General features: G+C 40.4%; 1 protein-coding gene across 3 annotated transcripts in view; it reads left to right on the top strand.

Annotated features, from left to right (window-relative positions):
- pkn1a (protein kinase N1a) overlaps positions 1-19255 on the top strand; it is a 61889-nt gene that overhangs the window by 24571 nt on the left and 18063 nt on the right. For 2 of the 3 annotated variants that reach the window (XM_008291570.1, XM_008291569.1), the window contains exons 1-5: positions 11172-11284; positions 12016-12210; positions 14273-14378; positions 16437-16585; positions 17091-17211. In XM_008291570.1, the coding sequence (XP_008289792.1) occupies positions 11243-11284; positions 12016-12210; positions 14273-14378; positions 16437-16585; positions 17091-17211 (613 nt within the window). In that variant the 5' untranslated portion in view covers positions 11172-11242. Of the gene's footprint in view, positions 1-11171; positions 11285-12015; positions 12211-14272; positions 14379-16436; positions 16586-17090; positions 17212-19255 lie in introns of those variants that run through there. The other variant, XM_008291571.1, reaches the window with a different exon arrangement.

Raw genomic sequence — 19255 nt, 5'->3', positions numbered from 1 at the left:
CCATTGTAGAACAATCTGTGGAAAACGACATGAACATTTCTGGTAGTTCCATTCATCTGTTTCATGTGAATGGAAACTATTCTAATGATTATGCAAAATGCTTGCCGTCACCTTAACATAGTTACGATCAGGTGATTATATAATAACTGGGATGGGCCTCGCTTCAAGTAATGATTATTTAGCTTTGTCTACAAATTGCAACAACATAATGTGTCCCAAAGTCCATTGCAATATCTTTAAAGATCTGCTTGACCAACAAACCAACACCCAAACATTTGAAGTTCTTTGAGTAATAGACACTATGTAGAAGCTGAGAGGAGCAACATTTTTCTTTAAAGAATTAGTCAAAAGATTGATTATTGAAATCGTTGTCATTTTTCATTCAACCAACTTCATAGTTTCAGCTCTAGTTCTTACTTTCTGGCATTTCGTATTTGTTATGGATGCTGTCCTTTGGTCACTACACACACTTGAAGGGGAATTAAGGTGGAGCACATCCGATGGCCGTTGTATCCCATTTGAGGCCCAGATGAGGTCAGGACCGTAGCAAGTGCTTAAAATGTTCCTGGGTTGTATTAGTCTTGTCATTTTGTGTTTACTTGTGCTGTGAAAGTGGTAACACAACGTGCTTGCAAACTTTGGAGCACTACTTGTTGCTGTGGTGGGGATGATGATCGCAGGCACTTAAAAAAAAAATCTGATAAATATTATGTCTGAAATGTTTTCCACCTAACAACCGTAGCATGTACTGTGTTTCTGTTTTGGTTTCGTTTGTGTGCGCCGCAGCGTGTGAGCAATAATCCAGGTGAGAATCAAGTCCTCCGCCTAAAGGTTTGCATAACAAAACAGCAGTTTACTGGCATGTCAAGGAAGTGAGGAAAGAGATGTGGAAAGATTCGGAGCCTCCCTGTTTTCTCCCATCAGGCCTGTTGTCCATATGAAGTCAAGGAGGAGTTTATTTTTTTCACTCCTCTCTTACTCTCTATCTCTGCTGTGCTGTTCGAGTACTGAATAACACCTGAGGCAAAGAGTGTCTCTTACTCTGAGTTGGTCTGCTCTGAGATTGTTTGAGAGCTCCAGCAGAGAGCTTTTACAGTGAGAAGGTGAAGAGAGCAAAACAGAGTGAAAGCTGTGGATAAATGGGATGGATGGAGGCAAAATGGGTGCAGATTGAGAGAGCTTTGTGCAACAGAGTAAGTAAGAAAAAGTCTTTCTCTTCAGCATACGATTCGTTTTAATACACCAGCGCCTATTGTTTTAAATGTACGCTGATACATTGGTAGCGTGTTATAACGGATTAGGATGTGCCAATTTCATGTCATGTGTCCACTGGGTGTTCTAGGCATCAGCTGATGCAGCATGTGACAGAAATGCACTGTGCTGTGTTTCAGTCCCACTTTTTAATTGTTTAAAGAATTCATAATAAGATAAGTGTGTTTGGCAATCATGTTTCAAAACCTGGATGCTGCTCAGAGAGTATGGTTTCCTCCACAGCAGCCAAAGTGAAGAGGCCAGTAGGTGGTGAAAACAATAGCTGTCAGGTTGGAGCCAAGTTTATGAATAGCCTGTCATCAGAATGGCAACATAAAATAAGCATGGGATGTTCCTGAAGTCAGGCTTTTCTGTTGTGAAGGCCACATGTAAGAATTCCTTTTAGTGATGCTACAAGTTGAGGCACAAAAAGATGCGCTGGGTTTAGAACCAGACAACTAAACCGAGTGAAGAGGAAGAGGCGGATCGAAGCAGGAGGCCAAGATGAGGGGATTTGGGGGGGGAGCAGCACTCTGTTATTGTGCTGTATTTTTGTCCTGACCTGCCAAGGAACTGCAGATGTGGATTAGGTTGAAGCTATAATCTAGTACGGTGCATGAAGTTTGAGATGTACGCGGCTGCACATTTTTAACAAATGCCAACAACTAAAAGATTTATTTATTTAAAAAAAAAAAAAAAAAAGAAGGATCCAGTGAAAAGATGGAAAGAAAATGATGGATAGAAGGAGAAGAGGAGGAGGAGGAAGATGGGAAGGAGGTGATGCAGGAAGGCCTGGAGGTCATCAGAATCACCAGAGGGAATACAGGACAAACAGTGCTTGTCCCTGCCCTCGTTCTCACGAGTATCTTTATGGATTTGGAAGCGGTGGGTCAGGTCACCCAGTCTCAATTATAGTCATTGTCTTCTCCTATTGTCATCTTTTCTATTCCTGTTTTATTGAAGCTCCTCCTCCTCCTGCGTCTGGTGGTGAATATGTGATAGAGCTGAAACAATTAGTCAAGTATCGGCAAATATTTACCAACTTGATTCATCATTTCAAGCAAAAAGCAGAACGCTGAAGGGTTTAAGCTCATGTAAAAGGAAATTGGACATCTTTAGATTCTGGGTAGTTGGATGGATAAAGCAAGTCATCTGTATAATTAATGAATAATAAGCATTAGTTGTAACCCACATTTGATTCCCTCGTCTTGAATTAGCCTCTGGTTTGTGACGTTCATGTGAAAAGCTTCAGTAAATATTTGTACAACTGAGGCAAGATTGAAGAAACCCTGAAAAATTGTGTTTATTACTCTAAAAATATACAGATTTAAGTCGGTTGTTTATGAGCTATTTTGGTGAACGCTCGGCTGTTTTGTATGTTTTAGTTGCAGTGTGGATGCTGAATCATTGCTGGTTTGTGCCCCGTTGTGACTGCTGTAACCCGGTGCCTCTCTCTGCTGCCTCACCCATCTCTCTCCTCCCTCTCTTCCTGTCTCCATGCCTCTCTCTTCCTTTTTGTTTGCTTCGTTTATCTCTCTCCGCATCTCTCAACCGAACCGCTTCTATCTCTCCTGTTTTTAATGACTGGACAAATTGGACCTTGCTCTTGCCTATTTTTTTTTTCACCAACCTCTTGTTTAAGTTGATGATTGATCCATTTGTATAAGAGCATTACTGCACTGATAGCAACATGCTTTTACTGTGCCCTGTAATATATTGTGTCCTCAAATTAATGTTCTGATGACGGTTCATCCAAGGTCATAGTATTTTACCAACACTGAAAGGACCAGAATGTAACCAAGCTTTCACTTCAAGGACAGTAAATGTTTTGTTTAGTTCTTGTTTCCATCTTCCTCTTTGTCAACGCTCTATTTCTGGCCATCATGAACTGTCCACTCACTGCCCTTGCCTCTTCTTGCCTCTTCTCGCCTCTCTGCCATGCGGTCAGTCAGTTTGACAAGAAAAGGAAATGGTATTTCCTGCAGGTTTGTCTTTTCAGCAGAATAATGCAGAGTGGCCCATGTGGCAGTGGAAGATGTCTACAGGAAATGACATACGAGTTACTGTAAATTCATGAGAATCTCATTTGCAGACTCATGCTTCTGCCATAGCTAGTGTACAGGTGTGTGTGTGTCAGAGAAGCCTCATAGCTTTGGCATCTTCAGCTACAGCATGGTAGCAGCATGGCTCTGGGGAATGGCACTTGTGGTTCGTCTGGCTTACCACAGTTCTAGTCCAGAATTAAATATGGCATCAATTAACTGACAGACTAATGTGAAACTTGGCTCAGACATTCATGGTGTCCAGAGGATGGTCAAATTTTTGCTGTTTTTGTTTTGTGACCAAATACCTGCAAGGAGATGATATTCCCCCTATCATTAGCTGTATGTAAAGTGTTGATAACATGCTAAACTATGTTGACATTTTGCCCAATGTAATGCCGTTCATGAAGTACAACCACAGACCGTATGTCAAAGGTGGTTTGTGGACTACCGTTGTGAAGCCTTGAGTTTGAAGTCTACCTGTTGCTATCTTTTAAAATGAGACACGAGGGGTGGATCTGACTGAGCGCTCGAGGACACTATGCACGATCATATGTTAGCGACCTGTCAATCACATGTACTTTTTTGTCTTTTTTTACTCTGAGTGGAACCATAATTCACAAAATATGAATTATGCTATCGTCAAAATGTCTTGAAAGTAGCAATTTAGACTATAAACTCTTTGGAAACCTGCTCACTGAGGTAATAAATCAAGGTGGAAGTCTTTCATGTTGCAACCAGAGAAGTTGCCCCCTGCTGGCTGTTATGAACATTTCAGGTTTAAGTAATGTTTAAATTGGCTTCACTATATGAATGCAGAGCCAGAGAAGTTAGCATAACTGTACAATCTTAGTCTTATTTAATTGTCTATGTGGCTAATGTGTATGTGCTGCTGTGCAACCAGTGAGGAATGAATCAGGAATCATCACCTGGTAATTAATGACTGGTAGTGAATCATGCCTAATCAGCCCCAAATTAAGTAGTAGATAAAAATAATTTACTGGAATGAGTCAGTAAGTGACAATTAGGGCTGCTCAAGACAAGGTTCTCAGATGGAATATTTTTTCACCACCAAACATGAGATTTGCTGTCATGGGGGAGTAAACGTTCACATGGAATCAGGCAATTAAGACTTTCGTAATCAATTCTCAAAATATTTGGATATTAACTTAATAGCTGACAACTAATTGATTACTCGCTGCAGCTCTACTGAGGATTAATAAATGTCAAACATAATGACGATCACTTTCTTTTTGCGTCTTTCCTGATTAACTCTGAAGCAGCCTCCGAGCTGCACGAACTAATAACCTTTAATCACTACGCATTACATAATCAGTAGTCACTCAGTTTACACTCAACATCAATGATTCATTAATTCTAAGTTCTTTCTGATTTGTTTCTGAGTAACTACTCACGTTTGCGTTCGATGTCATGTTATCCCACGTGTTTTCCTCTCAAACTGTTTATGACACGCCCAGGATCTACCCAACTGCTAATAGAGGATGTAAACATAATAAAAGATTTATGTAATTCATTTTTAATTCTGATCATCGCTCATACCAGCTTTGTAAGTCACTTCTGTTTAAGAGATCCAAGAGATGCAGCAAAACAGGTACTCTGTCTTGTATATAACCTAAAGCTTGTAAAATGATTTCACACTCAGTCTATGTGTCAAACAAATTGAAAAATATTAGATTTCTGGAATTCTAGCAACTGGTCAAGGCACACACCTTATAATGTTGTTGGTTTGATTCCAGCCGTGGATCTTTTGCCAGTCCTCTCCCTGTACCAATAACAATAACAACAAGAATGTGAACAAATTAACATATATCTAGTTCTCAATATCGGCCATAAAAGCAATCAGTCATTTTGGACCTTCATCAAATGAGCAGGCACTCATAGATATTCATCATCTGTCGCTAGAAAAGACTCATCTGTCTTTATTGTCTCCCACAGAGCATGAATTATTGATACCATCTCATTTTCAATTTTTCTTCTGTTTCTCCAATTATTTCCTCCTTTCATTCTGAGCTGTGACTTTTAGCACAGCCAGAGCTCGTCCGTCCTTCCTCCATCGTGTTAGAACCGGCGTCCGCTCACAGCTATGATGGCATTTTCACTATTTGTCACATTCAACGGCCCACACCAAAGTGGATTTTGGACTGAGTGCTCTACAGCCAGAAGAGTACACGGATCACACCCTCTACAACAACATAGATTTGTCAGGCAAAGCTGGGCTGAGCTCTGTGGCCTCCCTCCCCAAGAGACACGTCCTCACGTTTCACTGGAAACAAAGAGGGTTGTTTTTTTAATGTGTGCGTGAGTGTGTCTAGTCATTAAATGTATATGTCTGTTGTGTATTTTTAATTTTTTTGTCCATGTCATGCACGCTTGCACGACCACGCCCTCCCATGACCTCTGTGTGGACACAATCTCTGTACTGAGTGGGCATTATCACTCAGTAGGAAAACTCCAGGCATCGCACTAACAGTGGAGGACACACACACAGAAACACACACACACACACACACACACACACGCAAAACTGCACTTTACCCATGTTCTGTCTTGTCCTTCTCTGTCCAGCCCTAGGCTCCCCTACGCTGCTCACACAGTCTGATTGAATTAGCCTCGCTTGGTGCTGTTATCTATTGAATTAGCCCATCATTACTTCCCTGGACACCACCGCTGAATGTTCCTCCCTGGGCTAGCTCACTAACAAGCTGCACGAGATGAGTCATTCGTGCCCGTTAGCTGTCGCCATCTTTGTGGTGTTACACTGGGTCAACAGCCAGAGAATGAAGTTGTTGTACTGTATCAGCGTCCTCTCTTTAGCTGCCGAGCTCAACTCCTTGGAATGGTTTCCTTTTAAGACTTGTGACTGATATGATTTATCCGTTGCCTGTCAGATCACATTCTGCAAACATCTGCTGATTGTCTTTAACACATGCTGCGTTGGAGGTGGCAGGAGACGCGTTCCCACCAGTCGGACCAATGACACAACCTGAAGCATGTTTGACTGATTGTTTTGTGACTAAATCCTGAGGTTCTGTTTTTAGAGTCACTTTAAAGATGCATGATAATGTAGATAAACCAGCTGTAGACTTTAGTTCAGACTCAGGGTTGATCGTAACTACTGATAGTTTTCTCAGTAAAAGTGCGACAAGAGTTCAATTTATTAGAATTTTTTAAATGGAAGCGATAAGAATAGGAAAAGAGGAGGAGAACTTGGCTTCTCATCACAAAAATTCAACTGAAAACACTCCAAAATACGGATGACATGCTGTTTTTGACATTTATTTCTGTTTTCCGGTATCTCCATCTTCATGCATCATGATAATATTGATCTATGACTAATGCATGATGGTGATTCACTGCTAAATCAATTTAATAATGTACCAGCATACATTCTTTCCTTGCCCCATCGCCATCGTGGCAACGCAATATTATAAACTTACTTGAACTCAAAGATCAAGGAGAAAAACAACTGCCATTAAACAAACCAGAAGAACAAATCAAACCCTCCATGGTGCTAGAAGCAGGAAGCAGTGGCTTGTTTTTATCTGTATTTTAATTTATCATGTTGTTATTAATAAGAATAATCTTAAGTGAGAGCTGCTTGTCTGTTATTGTGTTTCAAGATGTTTAGAAAGAAATTTGAGGCTTTACTCAGATGTTTATCAGCTGAATAACAAACCATTTAATCCTACAATCCACCTCTTATCTAACTTTTGGTAAATCCTGGTGGCTAGAGTGAAAAAAAAAAGTTTTTAAAAGTTACGTTGCATTAAACAGAAAAAGTTTTTACTTCTAAGAATAGAGATGAACTTTATTTCAAAATGTCAGCTGGAGCTGAATATAGTTTAAAGTGAAAAGTTTGTCGTGATGAATTGAGGTGACATTTGGTTTTATTGGCCCTCAGTCAGAGAAGATAATAAAATTCACTGGAATGTTGCCTCGAACTTTACATCAAGAAAACTGCTGAAATGTAACGTAAATTACTACAAAGCAGGACATCTGGGTGGAGACCAGCTCAGTCTGACTGTACCGAGCACCTGTCACGAACATGTGAGAATAATAAAGTACGTTTTTTTTTATTAAAAACTGGAGTGCATGAATATATCTTGAAGGCTTGAAACAGCTTTGAAAGATGACTGGACTTTGTCAGGGATCAAAGAAATAGCCTTCATTCCTCCATGGCAGTTAGTTTTGGGATGCATATTTTAATAAATGACAAATGCAGTCTCCTCTTGAAACTAAGAATACAGTCTCAGTAAGTAGAGGGAGATTCAATTAACATAAGACAACACAGCCCTTCTTCCTCAGTCCTCTTCACCCTCAGCAACCTTTGCTCAGATCAGAAACTCGTTAAGGAAAACACGTGTAGCTACATTTTTGAGGAGGTGCATCATCAGCTATGTAAGCCCTTCACTTAAAAGATTCTTTTGGCCTGAACTTTTGATTGTAATCTCTGCCTAAAGCTGTGGATATTAGGAGGGTTTTTAGCGAAGTACAACAACCTCTTTCCAGTTCAGTTGCACAACGAGTTCACCTTCTGACAAATAATCACAATAATCCAAAGTAATACTGAATCACTACAGCGGAAATGTAAGGAAACGGTCCGTCGGTGTTTCTTAGCGTGACAGGTGCGGATCACGCGTGCAAACGCTTTACACAAGGAGGTGGAGACGGCGACGAGGAGGATTAACTGTGTCATGTCAAAGCGACATCTTGGCTGCAGTAAGCTTCCTCCTCCTCTGCATCAGTCAGCGTGGATAAGGAGAAGTCACAGCCTCCAGTTAGAAGAACAGCAACCACCCAGGAAGGCTCATCTTCACAAAGAGCGTCACAGACAAGCTACTGAAAATTAAAAGACTGACAGAAACATTGAGGGTTTTTGTTTCAGGGTAAAATTAGAAACTTTGCAAACTTTTGTGTTGTAGGTAAAGTAGGTTTTATTAATGTTGGTGCCACTATAGCTCACCTGGTTGAGCTGGCGTCCCATGTACAGGGGCTAAAGTCCCCGTCGCAGCGGTCATGGGTTCAAGTCCCACTCATGACCCTTTGCTGCAGGTTCTTCTCCCCCACTTTCCTGTCTCTTTCTCTGTCCTATCAAATAAGGCCAAAAAAATATCTTTAAAAAAAAAAAGTTTAATTTATGTTTGAAAAGCTCAGTGTATCATTTCTCTTCCTCCCATTTTGGCTCCATCTACAATTTAGAATCAACCTGCTGTTTTTAATTTAGATGATAGATTCCTCTGATCATTCAGTGGTTGATAGTTGTTTGCTTTTTTTAAAGCTATAAGATCTTCTTTAAAAGTATCTCAGTTAATTTCAGTAACTGTTGTGATCATTACTATAATAATTTTAATTTCTGTTGCCTTGTGGAGTTAACATTTTAAATAATTTCCATCAGCAGTAGCTTATTAATCACACTGTTGAGATACTTCTTGAGGCGATAAGTAATGCTGATAAATAATTAGGTAAACTATTTGATAATTTAACTAGAAAGTCTCAAACTTTGGTTTAAAATATTGCATTTCCTTATTGTATCCCATAAAACCCACACACAGTCAGTCTATTTCAACTATCCTGCTGTAGAGTCTGCTTTTATTATGCCTATAGCGCTTGAGGTTTTTTGTGATGCTGTCATAGAGGTGTTAATTAAATTACATATTGAGGACATAGTGATGGACTGGAGTGCGTATTGAGAGGTACTTCTAATATTCTACAGCACTCGTGTATGTAAATGAGAGGACGTTCAGTTCTAAACACTGCTCAGTATGACGTCATCCAGTAAAATCTTTTAACTGTGACCTCAATACAAAAAAAAAACAAAAACATATGATTGAAACCTGAATGTTCCAAGCTTTGTAAAGACAGATGTTGAAGCACGGCTGTTGTGTTGGACTCTATTAGATTGTACAGGTGCTGTTCAGCCATGCAGCACATGAAATTCATTTAACAGATGGTTTTGTGTTAAATTACTTTCCCCTAGACTCATCAGCAGCAGCTCTGCCACCTGAAGCACTGACTTCCTCGTTGCTAGGCACCTTTCCTATGAAATACACAATGCTTTCTATGCACAGTGATCACTTTAGATAACAGTCTTTTATAGTTACTGACGGAGCTTTTCTGACTGTGAGGAAAAGCTTGTTGCACCTATAACCGTCAAAGCATGGCCCCCCCTTTGTTTTAAGTTTGGATTTGGGAATTTTGAAAAGGATTTTCACATCTTAAGGCGGTGTTGGTGCAGAATAAAGGGTGAGGAGTTCTGAGATATAGAGGTAATCAAGAAATTCTGTAACTGTTGAGGAGTCGGTGTAATTCATCCAGGGCAGAAGTAATGTTTTCCTTGTGTCGAGTATTTGTGAGTGGTCTCTCCAATGAGTTTTGAAGCAACTGTAAACAGGCAGTTGCAGCATCGATTAGGCAAGTGAGTAGTTGCAGTATTATAGGTGTGAAAAAACGAGGGTAATGATGAGTTTTCCAGCTGCTTTCGGGGACATTTGTTTGGCAATATTTCTTATTTGCTTACAGCGAGAGCCACAAAGCCGTCGGTATGCGAACCAGAAACTCAGCTGCTTTCAATTACAACCAAATGCAGCTAAATAAAATGTGATCCTAAGAGCTTCAGTAAAAAGCAGCTGTCTAAGGTTTTTAAAAGCTGTTTTACCTCTTGCTCAAGAGGCATCGTCATCAATTAGATTAGATTAGATTGCACTTTATTTTTCACCACAACTCACTTGTTGCAGCAGTACGGATACAGAGCACTAAAGATAAAGAGCACAGAACAGTGACAGGAAGAGAACAAATAAACTATGAATAGGAAGAGCTGAGAAATGTAATGCAGTAGAGCTGTACAATTCTGTGATTAGGAACCTTAAAAAAAAGTTGCTTTCTATTAAAGTTTCTACGATTACCATGACCTGGATGACTGAGAATCTACCCAGGCTACATTCAGTGTTTTACTGCATAGCTACTGAGGAATGACTCCTCTCAGTTTGTTGTGAAGCTCTACAATAGAATGACTCCAGCTTCTAGGAATCTGGTCACCCTACATCCACAGAGCCGCCGGTAGTTTATCTTTTCAGATTACCGGAAGCAATGTTGTCTAGATGCACACAGATTGACTGACGAGCAGAGAGAGATGAGTCAGTTCTGTGTGGAAAAACAGACGCAACACAAAATTACAGACGTAGTTAGTCCACTCAAATTCTTCTGCTATGCATTTAGCATTTCTGCCGACCTCTACCACATTTCAAATGTTAATAGTGACACAGGTACTGCTGCTTATACAAAGAGCTGCTTATACTTTCAGATGACCTCTCTATAGGAGAAGGGGGATCACCGCTGGGGTTTGTAGAGGAGAGGAAACCAGAGGTCAAGCAGGCAGCAGAAATACGTCCCAACCTTACTCTCTGGATTTAATCCAATACTTAGAAAACCCATCCTTCCCTTGTTTCCGCCCTCGAGATTATATCACCGACCCAAGTGAGAGCAAAAAAAAAAAAAAAAGCTGTCATAAACTCACTTCTTGCCAGATCTGATTAATTGGTGAGTATAAGCAGCTGAGGAACACTTGACATCATTGAGGCTTAATGACACAAATCCAGAAGTGATTTACAAAACCTTCAAGAGGGAGAATGGATTCCTGACGCATAAAGTCGTTCTTTACTCTGTGTCTCACTGGCCACTGACAGCAGCAAAATCGCAGAGGAAACAGGAAAGGCCTGAGCAGCTTGGTGTTGGGACGGATATCCTCTTTTGGAGGCGTTCCCCCTCCTCCCTCACTTAACTCTCCCTCTCTTTATCTCTTTTTATCGTTTTTTTTCTCCCCCCCTAAGCCCATTTCGCTCTCGGTGTGGCATTAGCTGTTTGCGCTCAGAGGCAAAGATTTCTGCTCGTCTGTCGGGGTTTTTTTTGGGGTCATCTAAGCTGAGCGAACTATGTGTTGGCATGGCGACGAGGAGGATGAGGACAGCTCCGAGGTGAAGTGTTGTTGGCTTGTTTGTTTGATTTGTGCGTTCCGGTAATAGCGGCCGAGTGACCGGGATTTCTAGTGACTAACCGCCTGTGTTTCCTGATTGTGTCTATGGATTGTTGGGTCTCCAGGTTTCGTTTTGTAGTAATTTGTGGCTCTGCTACAGGTGAAACGACACGGGTTTATCATTCTAGTCGGCAGGAAAAGTCTAATTCTATACGAGTACTAAAGCTTCTGTTAATATTTTTTGAGTATTTATGTCTTTTTAAACAACACACTATGAGAAAACACTGAATGAGGACAATGGATAGCTCAGGCTGTGGAATAGATTTGTAATTATTCTTCTGTATTCTCTGACTTTTAGCCCATTTGTCAGACAGACTTCAGTGAAAATGGCTTCTCTAGCTGTGTCCTTGAACTTCAGCAACTTTAAAGCGCTTTTTCTAAACACGTTGTACATTAAAGATTTGTTTGGAAGTATTACAAGCACAGATTTTTGTTATTCCTCGCTGCTCTTCCTGCATCTCTTCCCCATCCTGCTGCTTTCTTGTTTTCACTCAGCTTTCCCTCGACCCCCTCATCACTATCATCTCTCCCTCTCTTTCCTCCCATTACCTCCTTATCTCACTCACCATCTCTTCCTCTTCTGTCTCTTCGCTCTCAACGGTGTCTTATTTGAGTTCTTTTTTTTTTTTTTTATTGCTCATAAACACGTTATCCTTTCCCCTCTCCATCCAGAGCGACCCAGGCGGGCTGTCTGTTCTGGAGCAGCTCGGTCTGGACCAGAACTCCGATTTCTCAGACTCCAGCGTTCAGCAGCTTCTGGATGAGCAACGCGAAAGAATCCGCAGAGAGATTCGCAAGGAGCTTAAGATCAAGGAGGGAGCCGAGAACCTGCGCAGGGCGACGACGGACAAGAGGAACGCACAACAGGTCAGTACGGCTTCCCTTAGATGCTTCGTTCGCTTAATAAGGTTCCAAAGAATTCACAACAAATGTCTCATTTCTTTGGGAGCCTTTAAGCAGGTTTCCCACTAGAATGGATGAACTGAAAACGAAATGCTAAGAGGAAACTTCACAGTCATGCTGTGGCTGAGAAAGTATCTTCCAAAGACAAAACCCCAGTAACCAACAAGCCCACGACAGAGTGATGAGGTTATGGAACCACTTTTGTTTACAGTATATTCAAATTTTAACCCTAGAAGTCACAGGAAACCAGTTTAATTGTGTCTGTCTGGAAAAAGCAGCTGATGAATCAGACACACCAGTTCACCGGAACCGGGTAGATGTGCTGGTATGTTAACTTCTTATCCTGTTTGTTTTTTTCCAGAAAGTTGGGACTTTCTGAAAGATCTGACACATATTTTTAAGCTTCAAAGCGACTCGTGTTTTTCAAACTTTTATTTTCTTAGTTGTAGGCTCGCTGAGAATCTGTATTCCATATTCAGCCTCACAGTCATATAGACCCACACATTTACATCCCAGAGCTACTGAGCGACTCAATTTCTCATCAAACTAGGGCCCAAGATTTTATAGTCTTGGGAAACACACTCATTAAAACTGAGAAGCTTTTAAATATTATGCACCCAAGTATTGGAACAACATTCAAAACCTGTTGAGATTAGATTTAAGGTTTAAGGCCCTGGTGTCCAACATGGAGCAGTATGAGTGTTTTCTTTAATTTTATCTTGTACACTTCCTCTAACTTCTGATTGTTTGTTCTGTAAAGAGTGTTTTATTTTGATTTTTTGTGACGTTTATTCTGTATGTGAGAGTCTGTGTCATATCTATTCTTTGTGTTTTATTCTGTATTTGTTTTGTATTTTAGTAATAGCTGAAAAATGTGGTTTTTGCTTATTGTCATGCTTACAGGGCATCCATGAAAAAGAGAGTATCTACTCTCATTGGGGCTTTTCCCAGTATAAATAAATGTGAATAGATAAATCCAAGGTGTAGGTTCAGGACAAAAAAAAAAAAACAAATAAAAAAGGAAAAAGATCCTCACTTTGTCGTAACTACCAACTCCATGACACAGTGTTTCTCTGCTTTAACACATTCTATTGTTTTTTATGTTCTGATTCTTTATTTGTTTTTTTTTTTTTTTTATTATTTTAGGGGGTGATTCGGCCTTTATTTAATAGACAGTTAAAGATAGAAACAGGAAAGCAGAGATAGGGAATGACATCCAGCAAATCACCCTGAGCCGAATCAATCCGAGGATACTGCATCAGCGACTATAACCCTTACACATGATCTTTGAATTATCATTTTTCATTGATGCATCCAATGAATTTCTGTTTTTGTTGTTTTTTGTCTCTCATCATTGACTTTGCTACCCAGATTTGTCCTGTCAATGAAGGTGAGGGAAAGGTTATGTCTCTAAACATGTGCCAGCTATTCTACATTTGTCAGTATATTATTTTTGCTAAGAGTTCTTGACAGCCTGCTGTGCACTCAACAAGAATACCAAGATCATTACTCAGGCATATTTTTGTAGATTCACACATTTTCGGGGTATGTTCAGGATTATATAAAAAGCATCTCCCCAGCAATTACACCTGTTTGATTACAGCGGGTGAGCACAGGAATCGTTTCCCTCACTTGTCAACAAATTACCTTGCGGCATTTATTCACAATGGATTAGTTTGACAGGAATGCTGAGCCGGCGTGCAGACGGCCAATAAGTCAGAATTTAGTGCTTCAAAACAAGATTAAGACAGAAGGTCAACATCAAAATAGCACAAACTGTCTGAAGACTTTAACAATCAAATAGTTCATGTTTCAAGAAAATTACTAGAAACCGAATAAAATTAGTTTATATCCTGCCCCCTTGCTTCCTATTATTTACTTGTTTATATCCACATATGAGTTAAGGTTTCATTATTCTCTGCTTGGCTTGTACACTGGTGGAATCAAACCGATAATAAGAATCACTGTGTCTCCTCCCCCCTAACAAGAAATAAAACAAAGAATTAATGCTTGTTTCTGACCACAGGTGGACAGTCAGCTACGATCCTCCAACCGCCGGCTGGACAATCTGCACGCTCAGCTGCAGGAGCTGGATGCTCACATTGTGGTGAAGGGAGGAGAGGAGAATAAAGGTATGTAGAGGAGGAACTGCTCCACCTGCGATGTGTATTCTCTTGTCCTGTTGGCTGCCAATCAGTGAGTAGGAATGCTATGTGGTATTTTTTTATTACAACTATGTGGTGCAACACTTTGATTCATGAGCTAGTTTAAGGTTGGCATAGTAAAAGCAAGCGTGTTTACGACAGAGATGCTAATCGAAAAGAAATGGCCCATTAAAAATGACCTCATATAACTGGAAAGGTAATTATCAGCCAGGGGCAAGAAATAGCTGCATTTGTCATTATTTTTCTTCTTGTGTGTTTTAAATTATATCTACTATGAGCTCTACAAATTTACAATATTGTTTCTCATACTTATTTAACTTTGGATGCCCGTGTAGTCTGTTTAGGTTTGTTTTTTTAACACTTCATTTTTAGATTCTCACTTTATAGAACAAAAGCAGTATGGAACCAACACTTCTTCATGGCCTCAATAGAAAAAAAAAGTTAAATACACACAGTAAAATATGGTTTTAAACAATTTCATACATGTACAATGTTTAACAGTGTTTACAGTAGAGACATGTGACATTATACAGCTCGAGTTCCAACTGGTTATCTCATGTATATGTTGCTGTAAAACAGAAAATGATAAAGAGAGCCCAGGCTTCAAATGTGTCTTTTCTGAGAATTATTCCACTCATTTCTCAACTTCTCTGCTAGAATTATAGAGAGTACTTCCTTTACTTAGAATTTAAATAGGGGAAATTTCACCAACATTCAGTGCAGAAGAATTTGCCTTCAGGCCTGCAGCACTACAGATGCTACAGCACTTAGATGGAGAACAGTATATTTTTCTTCTGACAGAGACATCTTAAAGATAGCAGCTATGGAGCTTTGATCTACTGGCCCATCACAAATGTAGCTGACTGTTTCTAAGAACCCTCACCCAGAACTTGCCTAGTAGACTGCTCAACCAGAGCATGTGACCAAGTGTCAGTGGACTGTGGTGACATCTTGGGCATTTGGGGTTGTTTCCAGGGTAGACTTCAACCATTTTTCATTTGAAAGTTGCAATCAGTGTACTTCTTTTAATTAGAAAAGAGGTGATATATATACATTTTTAACTACAGAAGTAGGCTAGAAATAGAGGGAACTCAAAAGGTTTTTTTTTTCTAGTGTAATGCCATAAATCATCATAAAAGGAAAAAACACCAGTAGAATTTTTCCAAGTGTCTACAAGTGTTAGCAAAACTGGGAACAACTTTTGACTCTTTAAATTATAGATATTCTACTACTTATATTTTTTAACTTGTTTATGTGTTTGTCCTATATGTGCTCTGTGTAAACACAATCTACAGTTCAATTGAATCCAACCTAAAAGTCCCAGAATTTTTGTCACGTGATGGTTGGTGAGCTGAGTCACTAATGGCTTCTCCGTCTGCACTGAGCTGCACAGAATTATTTGCTTTTTATAGAATCTGTTCAGTGCAAACAGTCTATTTTTGTTGAATTTCTAAGTGAGACATGTAGATTAATATGATTGAATTTGAAATTAAAATACGATGAAATATCATGATTAGAAGCTTCGATTTAATTACTTTCTCCAACAAGTGATGTGGACAGAAAAGTGATTGTTTACCAATAGGATCAGAATATCTGCTTACTTAGCAGAGGCTTTTGAATAAATATGAACACTTATCTTGTTCCTGATAATGAAATTTTATGTTTTGTTCTCTGTTGAAATGGGGACTAAGACTTCTGGCCAGTTGAAAAGTAAAATGAGCTCATGTTTTGCCTTTTCTTATTTCATCTTGTTGGGACACCATTTAGAAAAGCCAAAGAAATGCTCCAAATCCACAGCTTGTTGCCAGCTTTTATATGCCGTAGTGGATCTCTAATCGTTTGGACAACCGTGACAGTCATCAGATCTATTTCCCAACATGCTGTTGCAGAAATCCAAGCAGTGTAGCAATATTATTAGACGCTGCATGAAATTCCCTCAAGAGTGTTTTTACTTGAGAGCGCACCATGTGAACCCTCCTCTCGTTCCTCATTGTATCGTCTCCAACCTTTTGCTTCCCTCCGCAGATGAGTGTCCTCAGTCTCCTGGGGCAGAGAGTCGTACGTCAGCCCACAAAGAACGCATCGCAGCCCTGGAGAGACAGCTCAACATCGAGCTCAAAGTCAAACAGGGAGTCGAGAATATGATCCCCATCTACGCCAATGGATCCACCAAGGTACAGGACAACCACTCTATTGTGGAGCAGATAGCTTTCACCGACGTTTTCCACACACAGTACACCCCTCCCCCAGTTGGCCAGTAACCAACAGTGTGTGTGTGTGTGTGTTCATGATCTGTAACCTTGCAATCTGCTGACTCAGACCATGATCTCTACATGTATATAACCTGACACGCAAAACCACTTTCAAATGCATACATCTTCTCACTTAATTACTTTAAATTTTCCCTTCCCCCCTTTTTTATGCAGCATCTGCTTTGTCTTTGTCATTTGACCTTGCTCTCATACTTCCACTTCCCTATGCACCATTTAAAGACCATATGAGAGTTGCAGCGATCAGCCAACTTGAAAGGAATGCAAAGAATTCTTCTATTTTTAGTCTTGATTACAGATAACCATTATGTACAGTGAGGTCATGTCCTCATGTCAATGTTTTCTTAGATTATAATGCATTTCTTTTTGCTTCAGTCATGTGATTTGCTTGCCGTTTTGTTTCGCTCAGGATAAGAAGATGCTGCAGACGGCCCAGCAGATGCTGCAGGACAGTAAGACCAAAATCGACATCATCCGCATGCAAATCCGCAAAGCTGTCCAGGCCACCGAGCACAACGACGACACACAGGGTGAGTCTGATTGGTTGGCTTAATGAATGTAGAAGACTGACAGGTTGACCACATTGACAAGTGTTAATATAGTACCTGTGCTTGTGGGTATTTTATGATTTCTTTGTTCTTTTAACATATGGAAAGTAAAGAGCTGATTGAAAATAAGTGGAGAGTGACAGTGAATGACACGCAACAAAACTTTCTAGCCAGTGTCCAACTGTGGAGATGCGATTACATGGTCAGTGCTTTAAAACACAAGTGCATCCATTACTGGTCTTAGCAAAAAAAGCTTCTAAGCCCTAAATGACAGTAAAATGGATCTGCTGTTAATAAATCAATACCCCTACTTAGCTTGCTGGATGCTAAACTTAGCTGACAAAAGCACAAAAAAATGTTCTTTCCAGATTTTTGGGCCTGCTGTCAATCACAGAAATTAAATCCTTCTGTTCTGCACATGAAGCCTGGAAGAGAAGTTGTCAGCTATTTCCATAATTATTTCTGACCCATTGATGACAATGTGTTAATTTTAATCAGACGCTCCAGAGTGTTACACAGTGTGGTTTATGACGGCGGTCAGCTGGCAGTGACGGGGTGCTTTTTATCGCGTTTCATCTCTGCATCTCATCGTGGGATGGGCTGTCTCGCTTTCTTCTGCTCTGCATGTCATACATTTTGTCCAGCGCAGCAGCAGCAGCTCCAGACAGCAGACACACAGCAGCATAAACAGATCAATGAGGAGCCGGCTCGGTGTTTTCACATCTGTCCGCCTGGGTCTTGTCTAGAAGAAGATGAAGAGGATAGTTAGTTTGATGCACTGTGGACTGTGTGTGTGTGTGTGTGTATTTGTGTAGGTGGGGTTGCCAAATATGGATGTGAGGAATACAAAGCCTGTGAAATGGCCCACCTGGCACATTACCACAATCAATCAAATTCATACACAGAAGCATTACAAAAAAAATCCAACAAAACGGTGCAAGATGAAAAGCCTCTTTGATACACACACTGTAGTCATTCTCTGTGTGAAAGCACAGCAGCAACACGTACCTGGCAGGGGATTTTATACATGCTTTTGTGTGAATGTTGCAGTTTTGATCCAGATGCAAGCCACGCACACACTAAAGTACTACTGGTCATGCACTTACAGTCACAGCCAAACAAAGAACTGTCACGTCCTGCGCACATTCACTTCTCTCTGGCACGCACTCGCATTACACGTTGTGGCAGCGCGATCAATGCCTGAACAGGTGAATGGCTTTCTATAGGGCAGTGAGTGCTGTGGACCATTAAGGCCCCTCTGCTGGGAAAACAGGCCGCTTGATGTCGGTCACAGGAGGTGGACGCTCTGGTAAAATGTAGCAGGGGAGCAGGGAGACGGCGACGGGAGGGGGTAGAAGTAACGAAACTGTGCTCAAAGATGGTGTATTCCCTTTGGGGCTATCTATTCCTTTCTGCTCATGTCAGACTGAGGGAGCTGGTGGCTCTTAAGAAAGTGGGGGTCTTTTAGGGCAAAGAAGATAATGGACATTCGGAAGGATTATTTAAAGGCCTTTTAAGGGCATACTTTATCCATCTGTGTCCTCCATGTGGAAAACCTGCAGGGTTTTTAATGATCTGGAGTTCTTTCCACTGCTGCAACGTGATAAAAATAGTAATATAGATGTTGATGACCAGAATGAGCAGCAGTGTGTTTTAAAAGATACCAAATTTGATGTAAAAGTTTTAAAAGAAGGGAATAGCAAAAGCAGCAAAACTAGAGATATTGCCCTTTTTTTTTTACCCCGCACCATCTTCTCTCATGTCAAAAACCTGGTGCCTACATTACCCACAAACCATCAGCCGTTGTGAGTTTGATCAAAGATGTGTGTGTTGTGCTATTATTTGTCCTCAAGCTGTCAGCAAAGTTGGTGTGTGTATTGGTATTCCTCTTTAACCCTCTGAACCCCAAAGCCTGCTGGCAGGTTTAAAAAAAATAAATAAATAAAAAAAAGGTTATCTTTGAAAAAATTCATCAAAAAAACACAATTTGTCAGAGGCAGAAACTGTAAAACAGAAAGAGCTGTCA

Source organism: Stegastes partitus, unplaced genomic scaffold (assembly GCF_000690725.1).
Source record: "Stegastes partitus isolate 25-593 unplaced genomic scaffold, Stegastes_partitus-1.0.2 Scaffold750, whole genome shotgun sequence".
NCBI classification, from domain to species: domain Eukaryota; kingdom Metazoa; phylum Chordata; class Actinopteri; family Pomacentridae; genus Stegastes; species Stegastes partitus.
The sequence above is the reverse complement of the archived record's forward strand: the minus strand, read 5'-3'. Positions and strand labels throughout refer to the sequence as shown.